This window comes from Acomys russatus, chromosome 4 (assembly GCF_903995435.1).
Source record: "Acomys russatus chromosome 4, mAcoRus1.1, whole genome shotgun sequence".
Classification (NCBI taxonomy): Eukaryota; Metazoa; Chordata; class Mammalia; order Rodentia; family Muridae; genus Acomys; species Acomys russatus.
In genome coordinates this window covers 55,417,115-55,437,059 of record NC_067140.1, presented here as the reverse complement: position 1 = coordinate 55,437,059, position 19,945 = coordinate 55,417,115, and the positions used below count along the sequence as shown (strand labels likewise).

At 51.3% G+C, this 19,945-nt stretch overlaps 1 protein-coding gene across 1 annotated transcript; it reads right to left on the bottom strand.

The window, feature by feature from the left end:
• Nucleotides 1-4,464: 4,464 nt before the first annotated feature.
• Nucleotides 4,465-18,997, bottom strand: Spint1 (serine peptidase inhibitor, Kunitz type 1). Its single transcript, XM_051144406.1, has 11 exons — nucleotides 18,774-18,997; nucleotides 18,107-18,649; nucleotides 9,320-9,447; nucleotides 8,948-9,086; nucleotides 8,646-8,856; nucleotides 8,307-8,341; nucleotides 7,899-8,024; nucleotides 7,723-7,773; nucleotides 5,827-5,997; nucleotides 5,609-5,656; nucleotides 4,465-5,201 (listed from the first exon to the last, which is right to left on the bottom strand). The coding sequence occupies exons 2-11, from the start codon at nucleotides 18,561-18,563 to the stop codon at nucleotides 5,002-5,004; spliced, it is 1,566 nt and encodes a 521-aa protein (XP_051000363.1). The 5' UTR covers nucleotides 18,564-18,649; nucleotides 18,774-18,997; the 3' UTR covers nucleotides 4,465-5,001.
• Between the last annotated feature and the right edge of the window lie 948 nt (nucleotides 18,998-19,945).

Here is a 19,945-nt window from a genome sequence, read left to right as displayed (position 1 = left end):
CTATATTATAGTACTAGGGCTGAGGAGGGAGCTTGCCTGAGTGCAGGAATTCAAGGCCAGGGGAACTTATTTTTTAATAAAAATGTCCAACTGGGTGTGGTGGTACATGCCTTTAATCCCAGATCTCACAGAAGTCAGAGGCAGGCAGATGTCTCTGAGTTCCAGGACAGCCTGGTCTATATAGCTCGTCGCAAGCCAATCAGGGCTACATAATGAGACCTTGTCTCAGACAGCAACAGAAACTGGAAAGATGGTTCAGTCCTTAAAATCAGCACCTGCTCTTCCAGAGAACCTAGGTTCTATTCCCAGAACTCACACTATAGCTCACAACTGTCTGAAACTCCAGTTCCAGGGAATCTAATGCACTCTTCTGGCCTCAAGACCACTAGGCACTCACATGGGGCACAGACATATATGGGTAATGTTGGTGTACCAGCACCCGGGAAGCAGAAGTAGGCACAAATCTGAGTTCGAGGCCAGCCTGGTCTACAGTTTGGGTCCAGGACAGTCAAAGCTACACAGAGAAACCCTGTCTCAAAAAAACAAAAGGGTGCTGGGTGGTGGTGGTGCACCCCTGTAATCTCAGCACTTGAGAAGCAGAGGCAGATGGATCTCTGTGAGTTCGGGGCCAGCCTGGTCTACAAAGTGAGTCCAGAACAGCCAAAGCTACACAGAGAAACTCTGTCTCAAAAAACCAAACCAAACCAAAAAACAAAAAAAAAACCCAAAAAACAAAAAACAAGAGGAGGAGGAGAAGAAGAGGAAGAGGGGGGAAAACCCAAAAAACCAAAAACCAACAACCCACAAAATACAAACTGACAAAAAAGCAGGCAGAACAGAAACAAACACCATTTCTCATCTTATTGGTGAGAGGTAGTTCATAGACATTTTTGTAAATGGTTTTTCAGGTTTTCTATTTGTTTTTTAAAACTGCACAGCAAGGAGCCGCTTTCTTTCCTGGCCTTTCTTTGGTTTTTCTGGTTCTAGGCTCTGCTGATACAACCCCCCAGGCTGCTGCAGGTGGGGGAAGGAACCCGCCCTCAGAGCCTGCGGCCAGATCGGATTAGACACCCCTCTGGGCTGGAGTTGGGCCTTCTGGGCTCAAGGCTCCCAGGTGTGGCTTCTGACAAGCCCTCCCAGGGGAAGCATACCTTCGTGGGCTCTAGTCTTGGTGCTTGGGTGAGGACAGGAGTGGTCTTATGCAACAGGGCAAAGCCAGTCCTTACTCAGGGCTGTTTGCTCAAGTGGCAGGGCTGGCTTGGAGGAAAATAGCAAGGTTTTACTTTTTTTTTTTTTCTCGAGACAGGGTTTCTCTGTGTAGCCTTGGCCATCCTGGACTCACTTTGTAGACCAGGCTGGCCTCGAACTCACAGCGATCCGCCTGCCTCTGCCTCCCGAGTGCTGGGATTAAAGGCGTGCGCCACCACGCCCAGCTCGCACAGCTTATCTTGATCTTGACTAACTGACTTGGTTTTGCATCTTCCTTTGACCTTTTTCCTTGTGGTGTGTCCTGTGATGTGGCCTCTATCCACTCTGTAAAGTCTGGCTCAGCCCTTTCCCTGCTCAATCCCCGAGGGCTCAGCAGTAGAGACCCTGTCTACCAGTGACTTTGTTATACTTGGAACTTGCCACCCCAGTACACACACACACACACACACACACACACACACACGCACGCACGCACGCACGCACGCACGCACGCACGCACGCACGCACGCACGCACACATGCACACACGCACACACACACACACACGCATGCACACACATTCAAATGCACCTACTCACCTTTCCAATTCTTTTTATTGTGGTAAAATTCAAACGGCATAAAACTTTGTTTTTTGAGACAGGGCCCTTATGTGTAGCCCAGGCTACTGTTAAATTCACAGTCTCTCTGCTTTTGCTGGGATTTAGGAGTGTGCTTCCATGCCTGGCTTTAATTTTCCTTAAGGGTCTAGTTTGGTTGCATTAAGTGTAATCATACTGCTATGCAATCACCGTCATCCATTCCTAGAATTCTTTTCACCTCACAAAACTGAAATATTATACCCACTAAACCCCCCCCCCCCACCTTTCCCCACAACCACAACTGTACCCTGCATCTCTAACGTTCTGAATACTCTAAGCTGCCCCAGACAATTGGAGTCATCCAATATGCCTTTAAAAACAAAACGAGTTTTTGTTTCACTTATCCTAATCTCAAATTTCATCTATGTTGCAGCATGTCACAATTGCCATGTGTCCTAGTTTGCTTTCTGTTACTGTGATCTAGTGCCCTGGTCAAAACAATTTATACATCTCAACCACAGTCCATCGCAGAGGGCAGCCAGGGTAGGAACCATGGGGGGAAGCTGCTTCCTGGCTTGCTTTTCTTTTTAAATCTATTTTTAATTTACATACATTGGTGTTTTGTCTTCGTGTATGTCTGTAAGAGGGCATCGTATCACCTGGGTGCTGCAGAGCTACCTGGAGCGTGAGGTTCCACAGTGAGCTTAGCTGGATAGTTTGTTGAAATTTTTTGAAACAAGTGCTGCATGGGGAAAAGGTGCTTTCTGGAGGCAAAGTAGCACCTGAAGCACAGGCAACTGCTTCCAGGCAATTGCTGGTGTTGAGCACAGAGTCAGGAAGACATGACCAAGCATTGTTTAGGTGGGGGTGAAACCGAGAGCAGAGATCCACAGATAAGCAGGTTTGAGAAGCAAACGGTAAGTACGTGCCCCCTAGCGGCCTCTGCAAGATTCCACCTCCTCTAGTCAGCCGTGGCAGCCTGGTTAATTATAGGGAAGGCGTTTGGCCTCTCACCGACACCTGATCTCTACCACTCCCTGACAGGCTCATTTCAGACCAACACTTGCTAGGCGCTTATCAGTCTCCTAGGAACTGGATAGCCTTTGAGTCATGCCAGCCCTCTAAGAACCTTATACAGAGTCAAGAGGACAGCAGGGCATGGAGGCACGCGCCTTTCATCTCAGCACTCAGGGAGGCAGAGGCAGGTGGGATTGCTGTGAGTTTGAGGCCAGCCTGATCTACAAAGTGAGTCCAGGACAGCCAAGGCTACACAGAGAAACCTTGTCTCAAAACACCAAAAAAAAAAAAAAAAAAAAAAAAAAAAGAAAGAAAGAAAAAAAAAAAGGTCAAGAGGACTTGTCTGTTTTGAGCCTCAGAGTGGTTGGCAGAGTAGGGGGTGAGAAACCCCTGTGCCCTGTGAACTGAAACAAAAGAAATGGACTCCTCCCCTGCCGTGTACTTAACGTTCGCTGAGTGACTGCCATCAACTGAGGTCACAGAGGGACCATGACACATGCTGGGGACAGACATGACTCAGATGCCACCTGGGACTCCAGGAGCTCACAATCTAGCAGGGAGACAGATCCGTAAACAAAGGAAGGGATGACCTGTGCTCAGGGTCCTGCTGGCAAATCCAGGGTGTGGAGCAGGGCGTGCCAGCCACCCGGGCCAGGGCTGGGAAGGTCTGAGCTTAGCTGAGTGGTGGAAAAGGGGAAAGTAACCCAACACAGCAGAGCAGGCAGAGACAGGCACCACTGGCTTGAGGGAGGGCTGTCTCGGGGAGATCCTCACAGCAGGAAGAACTCATTTCATGGCCTGTCACTTGCTTACTAGTCTCCAACCTCTTCTGGAACACGGACCTTTGAGCCTCCCTACCGGGATTCACATTCAGTCCTTCCATACCAAGCTTGGAACTGGGGAGCTCAGGCCTTGCAGTCAACCTTCTGGCCTGTGGATGCCATTAACACTCACCAGAGAGTGGTGTGCTGAGCCAGCTGAGCCAACGGTGTCGCGTATAGGGCACTTCGGTGCTTCCCCAGACAATATCAAAATATGTGCGGACCGGCAGTGCTTAGCACACATCTCTTCACAATCTGTTGGACTCTTTTTGGCACCTTCAAGTGGCTTGAGCCCTGGGGAGGAGTGGTGTACCTCAACTAGCAGCTAAAGGCAGGTACTTAAGTGAGCCTGGGGAGGGGCTGCATTTCTGTGAAGAAGTCACAGGCTCTCAAATAGGCAGGGAGGGGGCCCGTGTCTGGTAACATGGAAATGACTGCCAGGGTTCAGTTAAACCTCACCCCACCTGAGAAGGTCTGGTGATGGGCACCAAAAGAAACGCTGCACAGCAACTTACTCCCATGGCGCTCCACTCTGGAGGTCAAAGGTGACACTTTCCTCCACCCTGAGGAGCCTGGGCAGTTTCAGGAGAGGTGGGAAAACCTGCTGAACAGGGTGGCCAAAGGCTGAACCGGTTGGACAGGGCAGACCAATCGGCTCCCCCTCCCCCCGCCCCCACCAACCCCACAGAGCAGGGCCAAGGAGACAGTTCAGTGGTCCAGCACCCGCCAAGCATACCTGTGCGTTTTACATCTCAGCACTGGGAACAAAGACAACTGGGGGTGGGGACTTGGCGGTGGGGGAAGGGGGGGAACAGGGAGGAACTAAAAAAAACCCCAACATTTTTATTTTTTAATTTAATGTCATTTTGTGGTGCTGTGTAGAGCACTTTGGGTACCATGCATGCTCTACCACTGAGCTATGACCCTGGTCCTCCCAAAAGCACATTATTTACAAGCACAAACTACAAAGAGACATCCTTCAGTGTTGGACTGTACGGGGTGGAAAGACAGCTGTGGAAAGCAGAGCTGCAGCCTCTGGCCTGACATCACTCTAGGTCCTAGTATCGTTGGATGGGGACAGGCAGCTTTGAACAGGACACAAAACACCAACTTCCTCCGGCTTCCAGGCAGGCAGGTCCTTCTATGTACAGTACTTTCGGCTCAAGGCTGCTCTGCTCCTCCCAGACTCTCAGGCCTTCTCCAGTACTGGCCTGAGTGCAGCTGAGACAACTCTAAGAGGCCCAGAGATGTGGCTTCTGAGACAGAGTTAAGTGTGCCCAGGAAGCAGGCAGGCAGAGTCTGGTCCCTAAGTTCTCCCAGGTTCTAGCCTTGGTCTTGGCAGGCAGGACCTGGTGAGCCTGCTAACGAGTTCCAGGCTCAGAGGGGCTGGGTTGTGTGATTATACACCAGGTGCTCCGTATCCTCGGTGGTAGAAACAGTGGAGCTGGCTGGGGTGGGAGGTGCGTAGTGACTGTGGAAGTCCTTCCTCTGGTTCTTGAAGAAACAGTAGCCCAGGATAGCTATGACCGCTATGATACAGATGACCAGGAGTACAGCAATGGCCACCTCCACTGAACCTGGGGGAAGAAGGAGAGAATACGGTCTTCCCAAGGCCTGTCCGGTTCTGATGCCTACCACTCTCACTCTATGGAATGAACAAAGACCACAGATGTCATGTGTAGAAGGAGACTGACACCCAGCTCAGACCTCTGGAGTAGCTTCCAGAAGCATCGAGGGGCTCTGACGGCTGGCAGTTGGCAGGCCATTCACTGTACCTCTCCCTTTTGCCTATGTCAGGGCTCACTACTCAATGGTGCCCTCTGGGTAACCTCAGGATCATTCTCAACGTGGCTTGGGTATTCACAGGTAATCATGTGTTGCCAGTTCCTGAACTGGTGACAGGACAGACCAGGTGGTTTGAGCATTCACAGGTAATCATGTGTTGCCAGTTCCTGAACTGGTGACAGGACAGACCAGGGCTTACCTCCACTGGAAATAGAGCTTTCTCTCCGCAGACCAAACACATCCTTCTCTGCAAAGTGACATGAAGAAACCAGTCAGCACTAAGTCCTTAGACTCAGCTGTTCCAGTGCCACAACCCCCTGTCGCCCTCTCCCACAGCCACTGAAGCCACTTAGCAGAGTGACTAGCGCAGGCCTAGCTGAATCTTCCCCTTCACCCTGCCACTGCCACTTGGCTCACTGGAGATGCCACGACAGGACTCAAGGCACTGCTGTTCCTCCTCAAAGTTGTTCTTGTTGCCATAGCAACCACCATAGGTGAAGCGGGCACAGCGTTCACTGAATGGGTTGTAATACCAGCGTGGGATGTTCTCCTTGCAGAGCCCCGTGTCTGGCAGTTCCGCACAGTATCCTGTAGTAAGGGAACAAAGGGATGGCGTGTGAGCCCACGGAGCCATCCTGGCGCCCGCCTTCAGGCCCCACGTGACTATAGCTCAACATCCCTTACCCCAGGCTGAGGGCAGCTGTGGCTTCACTAAAGGCCCACCTGTAGTACTTTTAAAGGCAAGACAAACCAGAGAACTGCTATTAGACTCACATTTTAAAGACAGACTTTGTTACTTTATTTATTTGGTTATGTATGTATGTATGTATGTATGTATGTATGTATGTATGCATGCATGTATGTATGTATGTATGTGCACTGCCATGGGGTGCAAGTGCACAGGGAGGTCAGATACTAACTAGTGGAGTTGGTTTTCTCCTTCTGACATGTTGAGTTCCAGGGAGCCAACTCAGGCCATCAGGTTAGTAGCAACTGTCTTTCTCCCCATTAAACCATCTCATTGGCCCCATAGTTTTCTTTTTCAATGTAACTTCTGTGTCAAGGTCTCTGATTCCTAACACCCAGTGATATAAACTTTTAACAGAAGGGGTGGGCGTTAGGTAAGAGTGTACATAGCTTAAGCAAAGGTTCTCAACCCCTGGGTGGCTGCCCCTTTCAGGGGGGGTCAAATAGCCTTTCTCCTAAGACCATTGGCAAACAGATATTTACATTATGATCCATAACAGTGGCAAAATTACAGTTATGAAGTAGCAACAAAAATAACTTTATGGAGCCAGGCGTGGTGGTGCACGCCTTTAATCCCAGCACTCGGGAGGCAGAGGCAGGTGGATCGCTGTGAGTTCGAGGCCAGAAAAACAAAAAAACAAAAACAAAAAAAAAAACCCAAAAACCTTTATGGTTGGGGGTCACAACATGACAAACTATATTAAATGGTTGTTAAGTTTTCTGTTTTTTGAGGCTAGAGTTTCTTTGTGTAGCCCTGGCTGTCCAGGAATTTACTCTATAGACAAGACTGGCAGCCGGGCGTGGTGGCACACGCCTTTAATCCCAGCACTCGGGAGGCAGAGGCAGGCAGATCGCTGTGAGTTCAAGGTCAGCCTGGTCTACAAAGTGAGTCCAGGATGGCCAAGGCTACACAGAGAAACCCTGTCTCGAAAAACCAAAAACAAAAAAAAAAAAAAAAGACTGGCCTTGAACTCAGAGAACTGCCTGCCTCTGCCCAGGGTTCAAGGCGTGTGCCATCACGCCTGGCTAATTTTTTCTATAATACAGGATCTCATTATGTATCACAGCTGGCTTTGAATTCTCTGTTTAGCAAAGGTTGACCTTGAACTTGTGATCCTCCTGACATAAGCCATCATTACCAGACCATTATCTTTATTTTTAGTACGTGTTACATTTGCATAATGGGCATTTTTGTTCCCTCTCCTCCCTCCACCCCAGTGGTGGTAGGACACAAAGTTTCTGGCTAGGTGGGTGCTCTACTAAGCCCCACCCCAATTCCTGGTGCCCAATGTGTCATGTCATGGTGGCTTTCCATGTACGACAGCGCTATGAAATTTCCTGAACACATATGATTTAGTGATACATTCAATGAGGCTACAGTAGTGGAAACAACCAGACAACGGGTGACTAGTGGTGGCTGAGGAACAGCTGCCGAGAAAGTACAACAGGAGAGCCTAGGAGGTGCTGGCTCTGTGTCACAGCCTATACACACAGCAAACCCTGGCAGGCTGCTGGTTTGGAAGGAGTGAGCCTAGCAGTGGTGACAGAGGAACGGGGGACCCTCACCTTTATCACTGAGGAAGTGGATACTCTGAAGCTCCTCGAAGCCACTGGTGTCTGCAAAGGTGAAAGGTCAGAGCCTGGGGCCCAACACAGGGAACCCAGAGGCACAGAGGAGAGCTGTTGGGGTGGGGGGGACGGGTAGAGAGATCCCCCACCCCTTCTCTTGTTCCCCAGCTTACACTTTTCACAGGTGGCCTCGTCTGAGCCATCAGGGCAGTCCGCGGTGTCATCGCACTCCAGGAAGCCATCAATGCAGCAGCCATTGCTGCAGCGGAACTGGGTGGCGTGGCAGCTTCCAGAGCAGACTGGGTGAGGGTGAAGTGAATGGAGCTCAGGCAGAGGGCGGCGGGGACCGAGGGGCCAGCAGCTACTCGGCTCTCTCTACCCATCCTTCACCAGCCCCAGCCCCTCCTGTATGTAACCTGGGCAGATCCTGACAGGAAGCTGCTGGCTCTGAAGGTTTAGGTATCTGGGTATTATCGGGGTGCTGGGAGCTGAGCCAACACAGGTTAGTGCGGGGTGGGGCCACCATATGGGCTGAAGACCAAGACAGGGGGAAGAAATAGGGACAGAAAAGTAAAACCCACCTGGATGGTGTCTTTTAGGTGAGATTCCTAGGGGAGAAAACAGAGGAATAATTGGAAGCATGGCCAGACTCCTAACAATGATGAGATAATGGGGGCACCCCATCCTACTTCCCCGACTAGTAAAACTACCCATCCTGATGCTGGGCAGCGGTGGTGGCGCCCGCCTTTAATCCCAGCACTTGGGAGGCAGAGGCAGGCAGATCAATGTGAGCTCAAGGCCAGCCTGGTCTACAAAGGGAGTCCAGGACAGCCAGGACTACACAGAGAAACCCTGTCTTGAAAAACCAAAGGGAAAAAAAAAACCCAAAACAACAACAAAAAAACCTACCCACCCTGAGCAAAGTCACCCAAGCCCCAAAGTTGCCTCTCAGCGACCCACCCTGCACATCCTTGCAGGCTAGCATGCACTCTTCTTCCCGAAGGTAGTTGTTTTTATTTCCCAGGCAACCTCCGTAGGTGAAACTCTTGCAGATCTGTTCCGTGGGGTCGTAGTACCAGCGTGGGAAGGAACCCCGGCAGCGGCCCACCTTGTAGGATGCAAGGCAGAAATCTAGGCAGAGGAGAGCTTGTGAGTTAGGGCTAGAGGGCCATCAGTGCAGGGGGGGGGGGGGGTCTCCGGGCACCTCGCGCCCACTAGTCACCTTCCGTCTGCTTGGCAGTTAGCACAGTGATGGTCAGGTTGGCTGTGTCCTCTGGCTGGTCTGAGTCAGCTCTTGTCAGCTGGAACATGTAGGTCCCTTCCTTAAGTCCCCACAGCTCCACTTCGTCCGGATGGTTTCTCTATACACAGAGACTGCTCATGAAGCCTGAACATTTCCATCATGTTCTCAGACTACCCCAGGGCCCTTCCGGCCATACACTCGCCCCCCCGGGAGAGTACAGGGCCTCAGTATCAAACGAACCCTGATCTTTTCTCTAGCCAACACCAAACGAGCCAGGGATTGGCCTACAGCCCAGGAAGGAGTCCCAGGAAGCTGTGGGGGGAAGGTCAGGGGTCCAGCGCAGTGTCTCACCTCTACTCTGATATCTTTGTCACCTTGCAGTAGGTGCCATACTGTGCTGTCTGCGTCTCTCAGTACCAGGGGTTTCTGCAGCTGTACCTTCAAGTCTATGCCCACCCAGGTTCGAGGGATCTGGGACCCTGAGAGAAAAGGATGTAAAAAAATCAACTGTCAGTGGGTGGACTAAGGCTCTTTTGGTAAACAAGAGGGGTGGTGGCTATCCTAGGACTCAGAAGTCTTCGCAGGCACAAAGAAGGCTCTCAACAAAGCCAGCACCTTGCTCTCTATGTAGTCACATTATGACTAGTGTATTGTCTGAAGCAAGTAACTGAATACTATGTACTACCTGATCTCATTTAGGAAAAATATTACATGTGTACATGCATGCATGCGTGTGCATAAACACCAGGAGCGGGGGTGGGAATATAAATCTGTTTTTTATTTTCTGCAATTAGCAGATCCTTGTGCTATTTAAAATTTTTCTTTTTTAAAAAAAATATTTATTTATTACATATACAGTGCTCTGCCTGCAGGTACACCTGCAGGCCAGAGGAGAGCATCAGATCAGATTATAGAAGGTTGTGAGCCACTATGTGGTTGCTGAGAATTGAACTCAGGACCTCTGGAAGAGCAGTCAGTGCTCCCAACCGCTGAGCCATCTATCCAGCCCCTTAAATTTTTTCTTTAAGGCGGCTGGAGAGATGGCGCAGAGGTTAAGAGCGCTGTCTGCTCTTCCAGAGGTCCTGAGTTCAATTCCCTGCAACCACAAGGTGGCTCACAGCCATCTATAATGAGATCTATTTCCCTCTTCTGGCAGACATGCGTACACGCAGAAAGAATGTTGTGAACATAACCAATAAATAAATCTTTCTTTAAAAAAAAAAATAAAAGAATGACTTTTGAAATTTTTCTTTAAAAGTCAACCCAAAAGAAAAAAGAAAAAAATGTGATGAAAAAGCCATCATTCATGCTGGGCAGTGGTGGCACACGCCTTTAATCCCAGCACTCGGGAGGCAGAGGCAGGCGGATCACTGTGAGTTCGAGGCCAGCCTGGTCTACAAAGTGAGTCCAGGATGGCCAAGGCTACACAGAGAAACCCTGTCTCGAGAAACAAAAACAAAACAAAACAAAACAAAAAACAAACAAACAAAAAACAGAACAACAACAACAACAAAAAAAAAAAAGCCAAAAGCCACAATTCGCCTGGGCCGCTGATAGAGCTCCACTGGTAGGCTGCTTGCCTGACATTGACACACACCTAGACTATCCTAGTGCTAAATAAAACCAGGATCGAGATGGGCACAGTGGCATATACCGGTAATCCCAGTACCCAGGAGGTGGAGGCAGGAGGATCAGAAGGTTGTCCTAGGTTACATAGCAAGTTTGAACTCAGTCTAGGATGCATAAACCTAGATTTTGAAAACAAAAAACAAAAATCCAGGTGCTTGGGGGTAGGGTGGTCCTGGGACATGGCTCAGTGGTTAAGAGCACTAGTTCTACCGGGCAGTGGTGGCGTATGCCTAGGTGGATCTCTGTGAGTTTTAGGTCAGCCTGGTCTGCAAAATGAGTCCAGAACAGCCAAGGCTACACAGAGAAATCCTGTCTTTAAAAAAAAAAAAAAAAAAAAAAAAAAGACCACTGGTTCTTAACCCACCTGGTGGCTCAGGACTCAGTTACAGGTTTTTTGATGCCCTCTTGTGGCCTCCATGGGCACCAGGCACTCAAGTGGTACATGGCATACTGGTGACACATACACTCATACACAAGTGAAACAAACAAAAGGCATCACTCCTCGCTGGCCTGGACTATGCTGAGAAGCCAACCTGGAAAGAGGCCTTCGGCAGTGTGCTAGGGGAAACAGCACAGATGGCCCTGGTGCTGCGTGGTGAGGAATCCTGGGACAGGGTGCCTATGCCATCAGCTCCAAAGGGTTTCCTGGAGCCACAACTTTCCTGGACCCAACAGCTTGAGCTTGAGGCTTCCTTCACCTAAGTGTTAGGGGTCATGTCAGAGAGATAAGTACAGAGCTGGATTCGGGGGGGGGGGGAATTGGGGGGAATGGGTTTGAACTGACATTGTAAGAAACAGAAGTAGCCAGGTGTGGTGGCACATGCCTTTAATCCCAGCACTGGGGAGGCAGAGGCAGGCAGATCGATGTGAGTTCCAGGCCAGCCTGGTCTAGAAAAAAAAAAAAAAATGTAACCTTGATTATGGGAAAGAACAGGGAACATCTGTGAAATAATCCACACGTGCAAGTTACAAATCACGAAACTTATTAAATCAATTAAGGGCACAGTGAGTCCTTTACTTAGGGTGTTTGGAGTTATGGTTTAAAAAAAAAAACAAGAAACTGTGCTGAAGAGTTGGCTCAGTAGGTAAAGGGTTCACCACGGAAGCAGGAGTTCAAATCCTCAGCATCCATTAGAAAAGAGGCACAGTAGGTTTTCTAGTGTGTAATCCTGACACCAGAGGCAAGGACAAGACCATCTCTGGATCTCAACAGCCACAGAATCAATGAGCTGCAGTCTCTGAAAAAGACCCTGTCTCAAAAAAGGTGGAGCCAGAGCTGGAGAGATGGCTCAGAGGTTGGGAACACTGGCTGTTCTTCCAGAGGACCCAAGTCCAATTCTCAGCACCCATGTGATAGCTCACAGCTGTCTGTAACTCCAGTTCCAGGGGATCTGGCACCCTCCTACAGACATACATGCAGGCAAAATAAATAGATCTTTAAAAGAAAAAAAAAAAAAGTGGAGGCAGGTGTTACGGCAAATGTCTCTAATCCCACCAACTCCAGAGGCAGAGACAGGTGGATCTCTGTGAGTCTGAGGCCAGTCTGAGCTACAAAGTGAGACCCCCCCCATCTCAAAAAGCAAAACAAACTGACACAAGACAGGACTTGCTACCCACCTCTGCCTCCACCTGCAGATGTGCACCTAAATACACATGTGCGTACACATACACCACACCCGCAAACACACTAAAGTCACAACAACAGAAAGAAAGAAACTGCAAAGCTACTTCTGTGATCAACTCTGAGAGAGAAACCCAGTTTTCTGGGTGCTAAGTCAGGTTGCTTGGATACACCAGGAGTGATGGCCAAACATTAAACAGTGATACAGGAGGAAAGCAGACCGAGGCTGTGAGCAGTGGACTGGAGATAGAAGCCCAGGCACCCTAGCTCTTGACCAACGCACAATGAGGTCCAGGAGTCCTGTGGGAGGGGCCTAGCGTACTGTTGCTCTGCATCAGCATTTAAACATTTGATTGGAAGAGTTTGTGTGGAGCAGGAAGGCTGGCAGGTGAAGAGGGCCAGAGGTTCAGGAAGGATGTAACAGGAGGGGTCTGAGTCACAGGGCAGCCAAGGAAAGTAAAGGAAGAAGAGGGGAACTCCTGTGGAGAGACACGCCCTGCTTGTTATGAAAGGCCCTGGAAATGGGGAAGGGAGGCCCAGGGCTAAGCAGAAGAGCAAGGAGACTAACAAAGAAGTTGTGGTTCAGAAGGGCACAATGGCACACGCCTGTAGTCCCAGCATTTGGGAGGTAGAGGCAGGGGTATCTCTATGAGTTCAAGGCCAGCCGGGTATCCAAAGGAAGTCCAGAACAGCCAGGGCCACAACAGAAACTTTGCCTAAAAAAAAGAAAAGACAAGAAAGAAAAAAGAATGACCAAGGCTACACAGAGAAACCCTGTCTCGAAAAACCAAAAAAAAAAAAACAAAACAAAAAAAAAAAGAAAGAAAAAAGAAAAAAAAGTTGTTTTGGTTCAGTCACAGAAAAGCTGATTTGAGGCAAGACACCACACACACTACACACACACACACACCCTGAGAGGCCAGAGCAAGAGACACAGAGACAAACGTGGAGATGTACTAATAAAGCTGCTAATTTGGGAGATTTAGTGAGCATGCACTGGACACCACAGCAGGCTACATGGGGGTTAGCATGAGTGGGCAGAGACGAGGCTCACCGTCTGTCCTCATTTTAAATGGATAAAGGGCAGGGGAGAAGGAAACTTCTTTTGTGGGAATCATATAGGATAAAATCTGTGGGGCAGGAGGAGCAGTTCGGCAGTAGCGTGTTCACCTAGCACACGGCCCCTGGCTTGCTCTGCAGCAGTGTGGGGGTGGGATACGTGTCTGCAAGTTGGTTTTGGTTTTTCAAGACAAGGTTTCTCTGTGTAGCCTTGGCTGTCCTAGACTCACTTTGTAGATCTGCCTGCCTCTGCCTCCCAAGGGCTGGGATTAAAGGCGGCCGGCTCGTGTCTGCAAGTTGTAACAAAGCCTTGCCTTTATTTCTGTGTTGCCTATGGCTGCTTGCCCGTTGCCATATTAGAGTGGTCAGCACACCTACTATGTGGTGTATGGCACAGAGAGCCTGAAATGTTTAACATTTAGACCACCTACCCTCATAACCCCCACCCCCGTACGGCTGCATCTTCACTTACTGGATGGGAAAATTGACACCTGACTCAGTTTTTATCCAACACAGGCATAAGGAACTGAACTCTGGCACCATGATTCAGTTTCTTTTCTTTTTTTTTTTTTGTTTGTTTGTTTGTTTTTCGAGACAGGGTTTCTCTGTGTAGCCTTGGCCATCCTGGACTCACTTTGTAGACCAGGCTGGCCTCGAACTCACAGTGATCCGCCTGCTTCTGCCTCCCGAGTGCTGGGATTAAAGGCGTGCGCCACCACGCCCGGCTCATGATTCAGTTTCTAAGTGTTAAAAAAAAAGAAAAAAAGTGAGATTTGAAGCCAGATCTGTGTGTCTCCACTGCTCATACTCTATCTAAAATGCCATTTTTGAGCCACTAAGATGGCTCAGCCGGGGATGGCACCTGCCACCAAGCATGACTTGAGTTTGATCCCCTGGACCTCATAGGGGCAAGTAAGAACAGATGTCAAAAGAAAACAAACCAACCCAAACACCCCAGAGTTCCTTAAAGGGAAAGCATGGTTTCAGTAGAGTCGGGGAAGGGCAGGGTCTCACTGAAACTTAGCCCAGGCTGGGCTCTCAGACCTGAACACCTCAGCCTCCCCAGGGCTGAGACTACAGATCTGAGCGATCATGTCAGGCCAAGGAAAAGTATTTAGGTTCATTTCCTTCCTAACCCATACTGCCTTAGGGTTTAGTATCATTACCTTCCACTTATTTGTTTGTTTAGTGTGCATATGTTGTGCATGTGTGTGGGCACGGGCAGGCCAAGGCACGTGTGTGGAGGTCCGAGGACAACCTCTGGGGCTCAGCTCCCTCCCTCTGTGGCACAGGCTCTGGAGAGCAAGCTCACGCTGCCAAGCTTGGTGGCAAGCATCTTTACCCGCTGGGCTGTCTGGCCAGCATGGTTTTATTATTATTCAAAAAACATCACAGTATTCAACTAAAAGATGTGCTGACACACTCAAGTTGTTTCCCATTCTTCATTTATTATAAATAATCCTAGCTGGCAAGCTATTGCACAACTGTATGTGTCAAGCCTGCAAGTAAATCTGTGTGTAGAGGTGGCTCTACAGAAGGCTATGTAGAGTCTAAGAGTACTCAAAGAGCCAGGCATGGTGGTGCATGCCTTTAATCCCAGGACTGGGGAGGCAGAGGCAGGGGGATCATTTTGAGTTTGAGGCCAGCCTGGTCTACAAAGTGAATCCAGGACAGCCAAGGCTACACAGAGAGATCTCAAAAAACCCAAAAAGATGGAAAAAAAAAAAAAAGGAAAAAAAGTACTCAGAGAGCACCGAGATAAGGATGGCTGCAGGGGGCTGAGTCACAGAGATCAGAAATGAGAACTTCATGACAAGGTAATGAATGGGAGAGACAAGGACTCACAGGGACACATGCCAAATAGTAGTAAGACCTACAATCTGAGAAAATGGGAACTGGGTTCCAGGGACTTGGGGAAAAGAAGGCAGGGTTGGCTGGGCCGAGTGTCACAGGTCTGTGTAATTCCAACTACTGGAAAGACAGAGGCAGGAGAATCTAAATTCAAGAGCTACATGGGCTACCACACTAGCTCAATGCTGGCCTAATGGGAGCCTGTCTCAGAGCTTTACAAAAAGGGCTGGGGACGTGGTTTGGTAGGGGGTGGGGGATGGGGGGGGAGCCTTGCTCAACATGCGAGGCTCGAGGTTAGCTTTAGGGTAAAAGACAGGGCAGGAGGGGAAAAAGGACCAAAGAGAAAGCAGGGAATGTGAAGGACACAAAAAGGCAGGGAAGCAAGAAGGCAAAAGAGGAACTGAGTGGTCACCTGAAACAATGCAGGCCAGGAGGAACCTGTTTTCATTGTGCAAAAACTACCAGCTGTAGGAAAGAGGAAAGCAGATGACAAGCCACACCCATCCACCCCCTGCCCCACTAAGTGGAAGTGGCAGGAGCAGTCCCCCCCCCCCCCATGCTTATCTGCTCTCACTAAGCAAGACCAAGGGGCAAATGCCCTACCCTACCTACCACTCCCTTCTTCCTACCCTCAAGAGAGCAAAGGGCTGGAAGGGCAATAAAACCAGGCCTCAGGACATATCCAGGGAAATGCAGATTCCACCTCCTAAGCCAACAGGCGTGGTGGAGGGGCGCAGGTACAAGAGATAAAAGGACCAAGTACTGGCCTGGAATCAGACCTGACCGGGCCACAGGCTGGGAAAAGGGATCAAAGCTACCCATTCTGGGAAGATTCCTTCAACCGTCACAGGAATCAATCAATGGCTTAGATATTCTGACATGTCCCCTCTAGTCTGCCAGCCAGACCTGGCTGACAGTGGGGCCACTGACACACAGAGTGTCCCTACTTCCTAAAGTACCACAGCATCCTGAGATGGCCCAGAACGGCCTGAAGTGCACACAACCCGAGCCCTACCCAACTCCGTAAGTGGGCCAGGAAATCCCCACTCCATCCTATCTCATACCAAATGGGCCATTTCTGGGGGTTTCCGAAAGAGGAAGGCCAGCCCTAGGACTGAGTGGCCTAAATCCAGAGACTCTGCTCCAGCCCTGGAACAGGACTCCAGGAAGAGTAGAAAAGGCACCACAACCAATAGGAGTCATCACCACCTACACTGACCCTGCTTCCTTGTAGAACAGGCTCCAGCCCAGACCAAAGGAGACTCCATGGACCAGCCTAGCCCACAGAGAGCATCCCTCACTTCCCAGAATCCCCACCTCAGGCCTTCCCAGAGACCAAGGAGAGCTGTTGGGAGGTTAGCAAGAAGAGCAGATCCTTAGTCTGCAACAGGTACAAGCTCAGAAAAGAAAAGAAAAAGTTAGGAGAGGAAGGTCCCTGCTGCACTGGCCCTATGCGGCCCTGTTCCCTGCAAAAATTACCAGCTGTCACTCTGGTTCTGTTAGCTGCTGGGTGGTAAGACTTGAGTGACAGGGGTTCTACGAGAGAGTTGGTCCCATGCGAAACAACATGACTTCTGGATTAGACCCCTAGGCTTACCATTTAGGGATGTTATCCTAGGCAAATTATTCTTTGTTTTTCGAGTCAAAGTTTCTCTATATAGCCTTGGCTGTCGTGGAACTCGCTCTGTAGACCACGCTGGCCTCCAACTTACAGAGATCTGCCTGCCTCTGCCTCCCAAGTGCTGGGATTAATGGTCTGCGCCACCTAGCGCCCCCCCCCCCCCCGTTTGTTTTTCAAGACGGGTTTCTCTGCCTAGCCTTGGATGTCCTGGAACTAACTCTGTAGACCAGGCTGGCCTCGGACTCAAGAGGTCCACCTGCCTCTGTCTCCAGAGTGCTGGGATCAAGGGCGTGTGCCACTGCACCAGCTTATGGGCAAATGTTTTAACACAGGAGGCTCGGTTTCCTATTCTGAAGAGCAGACACGAGTAGCACCTGTGGCTGGAGAAGGGACAGGGACTCGCACAACGAGTAAAACATGAAGAACCAGCAGAAGTTATGACCGGGACTCCCCTTCCTGTCGGGAAGCCCCACCTGGCAGAAAGGAACAAGCAGGGAGAACGATGGGTGAGCCAGGCCGCCACAGCCCTGCTCACCGTGTCCCCCATCTGCCGCCTCAGTCAGTGCAAAGACTAAGGGGGAGGATCCTCTCTTGTTCCCCACTTTGCCTCTTTCATCCTTGGAAGTAAACAAGGTAGACAGACAGCTAGGCTGCTGCATCCTAAGCAGGGACAGCCCTGCTTGGCTCACGAGGACAGGCACACACACCTGCCAGGACAGCTGACATCCCTCTCCTACCAGATACACATACCAGCAGGTTGACTCACCCAGTGGCTCTCCACGCCTCACCAGAGAGCCTCTAGGAGGCCGTACCCACAACACTGTCCCTTTCCCTCAGGAACACCTTTGCCCCCGAGTTTGTTCTTTATTGTCTGGGGCCTGGCTGTGCCACTGGCCCACCTGCAAAAGGCCAATCTATTCCCAGGGCAGTGACACTAACCTTGTCCTTGATCCAGATGTCGGAAGAGACCATGGTCAGGCTCATTGGTCAAGGCCCCAAAGTGCCCAAGACACTGCTTGGCCAGGGAGCCTTTCTAGTCACTTGTTGGCACCAACATTCCCTAACTCACACTATCAGGGACAGACGTAGGGAAACCTAGAGAGTCACAGCATTCTCTCATAGGCACAACCCGGGCCAGCTCTTCTTCAGCCCATCCGTAACCAACTCTCAACACCCTTAGTTCGGGAGCCAGAACCTGGGCCCGGGGATGCCAACCCTCTCCCGCCTCCTTCCTGTTGGTTATTAAATATTGCCTACTTCAAAGGGCGCTCCTCCCCAACTCCTTTTTTGTTGTTGTTGTTCTCTTCGACAAGACTCCATAACCTGCCTATCCCTTCAGGCCGGCAACCTTCCTCACCTCCAAAGCCTCGAGTCCGCAGCTCGCGGTAAGAGCGGTAAAGGTCCTGAGTAAGATAGTTGATAAAGCCTTCCTTCGGAGCGAACTTGCACACGAAGTTTTGCTCGTACAGGCAGTTCATGAGGAAACAGGCGGAGATGGCGTCCTCGCCGCCGTCCGGCTGCAGCTCCACCAGCGCCAGGTTGCAGTCCTGGGTGGCGCAGCAGGCACGCACGCAGTCCCAGCCGCGGCGCACAGTCGGGGAGCCCAGGAAGGTGGCCCCGTTGCTGACCGAAGCTTCGGTGTCCAGCACAAAAGCTGGCACCCCACTGGTAAAGCGGCTCAAGCAGGCGGCTCCCCCGGGAAGCTCAGCGGGTGCGGAGGGCAGCTCAGTCTCAGTGCCCTGGAGACCAAGCGCGCAAAGGAGCCACACGCCGACCGTAGAGATACTGGCCTGAGCCAGGCGGCGGCCGGCCATCGTGCTCCCAGGGGCCGTCGCCCTCCTCCCCAGGGCGGGGGTCACCTTCACAACACGGGCCTCTGGGTTCCGAGGGTGCTTGTGACCTGAGGGGGGAGGAGACAGAGGAAACACACCTGATCAGCTCGGAGAGGGGCGCCGGGCACTGGGAGCGAGGAGGCGCACACGGGCCAATCCACCCACGCACACTCCGAGGACCCGATCGCCGACCTCGGGCAGAACACGGCTCGGGAGCTCGCGTACCCCGACACTGAACGGACGGCTGCCGAACATGCTCCAAGCCCGCTGGGCCTCCGCCTACCGGAGCCTACCTCCGCCCGGGCTACCTGCGCAGGTGAACGGGGTGGAGCTGCAGAAGATCCCGCCCGATTTCCTCCCGGCTCCGGGTGCGCGGAAGACTTGCTGCCTCCTCCCCCCTCGTCTAGTTTCTGGTGAAACTGAGTCAGAGCGGCCGGGGCGGGACGGACATTAACCCCTGCGCCGCCGGCCCCGCCCACGCCGGTTGCACTCCCACCCACCCTGCCCAGCAGAACTTCCGGCTGGACCCGCCAGGTGGCTCCGCCACCCCAGACCCAACCGCAGCACCCTTGGTATCCGGACGCCCGGCGGCGCGGGTGAGGCTCGCCTGCCCTGGAGGCGGCTCTGCACTGGCTCCACAGAGTCCAGCCACTCGCTGGGTCCCAGAGCACCAGAAGTGCATCCTAAAAGCCCACAATGGGCCGCGACGCCACACTGCGAGGTGGCGTGGATGCGGCTGCCTCGGGCCTCCCTTTCCGGTTTGAGCCGGCCTTTTCTGCCCTTGGCAGAAGGCGTTTGGGAAGGGGTTGGAGAAGAAACATCGAGGAAAGCTTATGCAAACGATTTCGCTGCCTGCGTCCTGCCCTCGGGACATCATTTCCAGTTTCCCAGTAGGAAGAGAACCCCAAAGCTGGGTAGGCTGCGTTTGTGAAAACCAACTTCTGCAGTGCATGCTGCACTGGTGCAGCTCAGAACAGCCCTTCCGGTCTCCCTGAGCTGAGCAACAGGTGATTCCTGGAGTCCTGGTTTACCTGTCTCACCCACAGGAGTTCATTCCCTTCTGTTTGGGCCTCTCCTTCATTTTGCGTTAACATTTCCTTTTGAACTCTTCACCTTCTCTTGGTAAAGCAGCCCCCGCCCCCCCTTCCCTGAATTTCAGCTTTACTCTCCTATCCCAAGAAGGAGGAAGTTGGCCAACTCTCTTCCCCATAAAATCCCTGCTCAGACACCTGGAGTCTCCAGCGCACTGAGTTAAACAAACAGTGCCCTTGATGCCCTGGTGCCAAGCTCAGTGCCTTTCCCAAGTGACCATGCTGTACATCGCAGGTGTCTACTGGACATCCACGTTCGTCAGTCCTGTTTTC

Bases quoted from the DNA above. Each gene is read 5' to 3' on its own strand.
- Spint1 (XM_051144406.1), bottom strand. From the start codon at position 18,563: ATGGCCGGCCGCCGCCTGGCTCAGGCCAGTATCTCTACGGTCGGCGTG. The intron at 8,342-8,645 runs GCTCAGGGTGGG...TCCTCTGTTTTC, and splicing joins TTTGGGGCTTGGGTGACTTT to TCCCCTAGGAATCTCACCTA. The intron at 5,657-5,826 runs GTGAGCCAAGTG...GTCACTTTGCAG, and splicing joins GTCCTGTCGTGGCATCTCCA to AGAAGGATGTGTTTGGTCTG.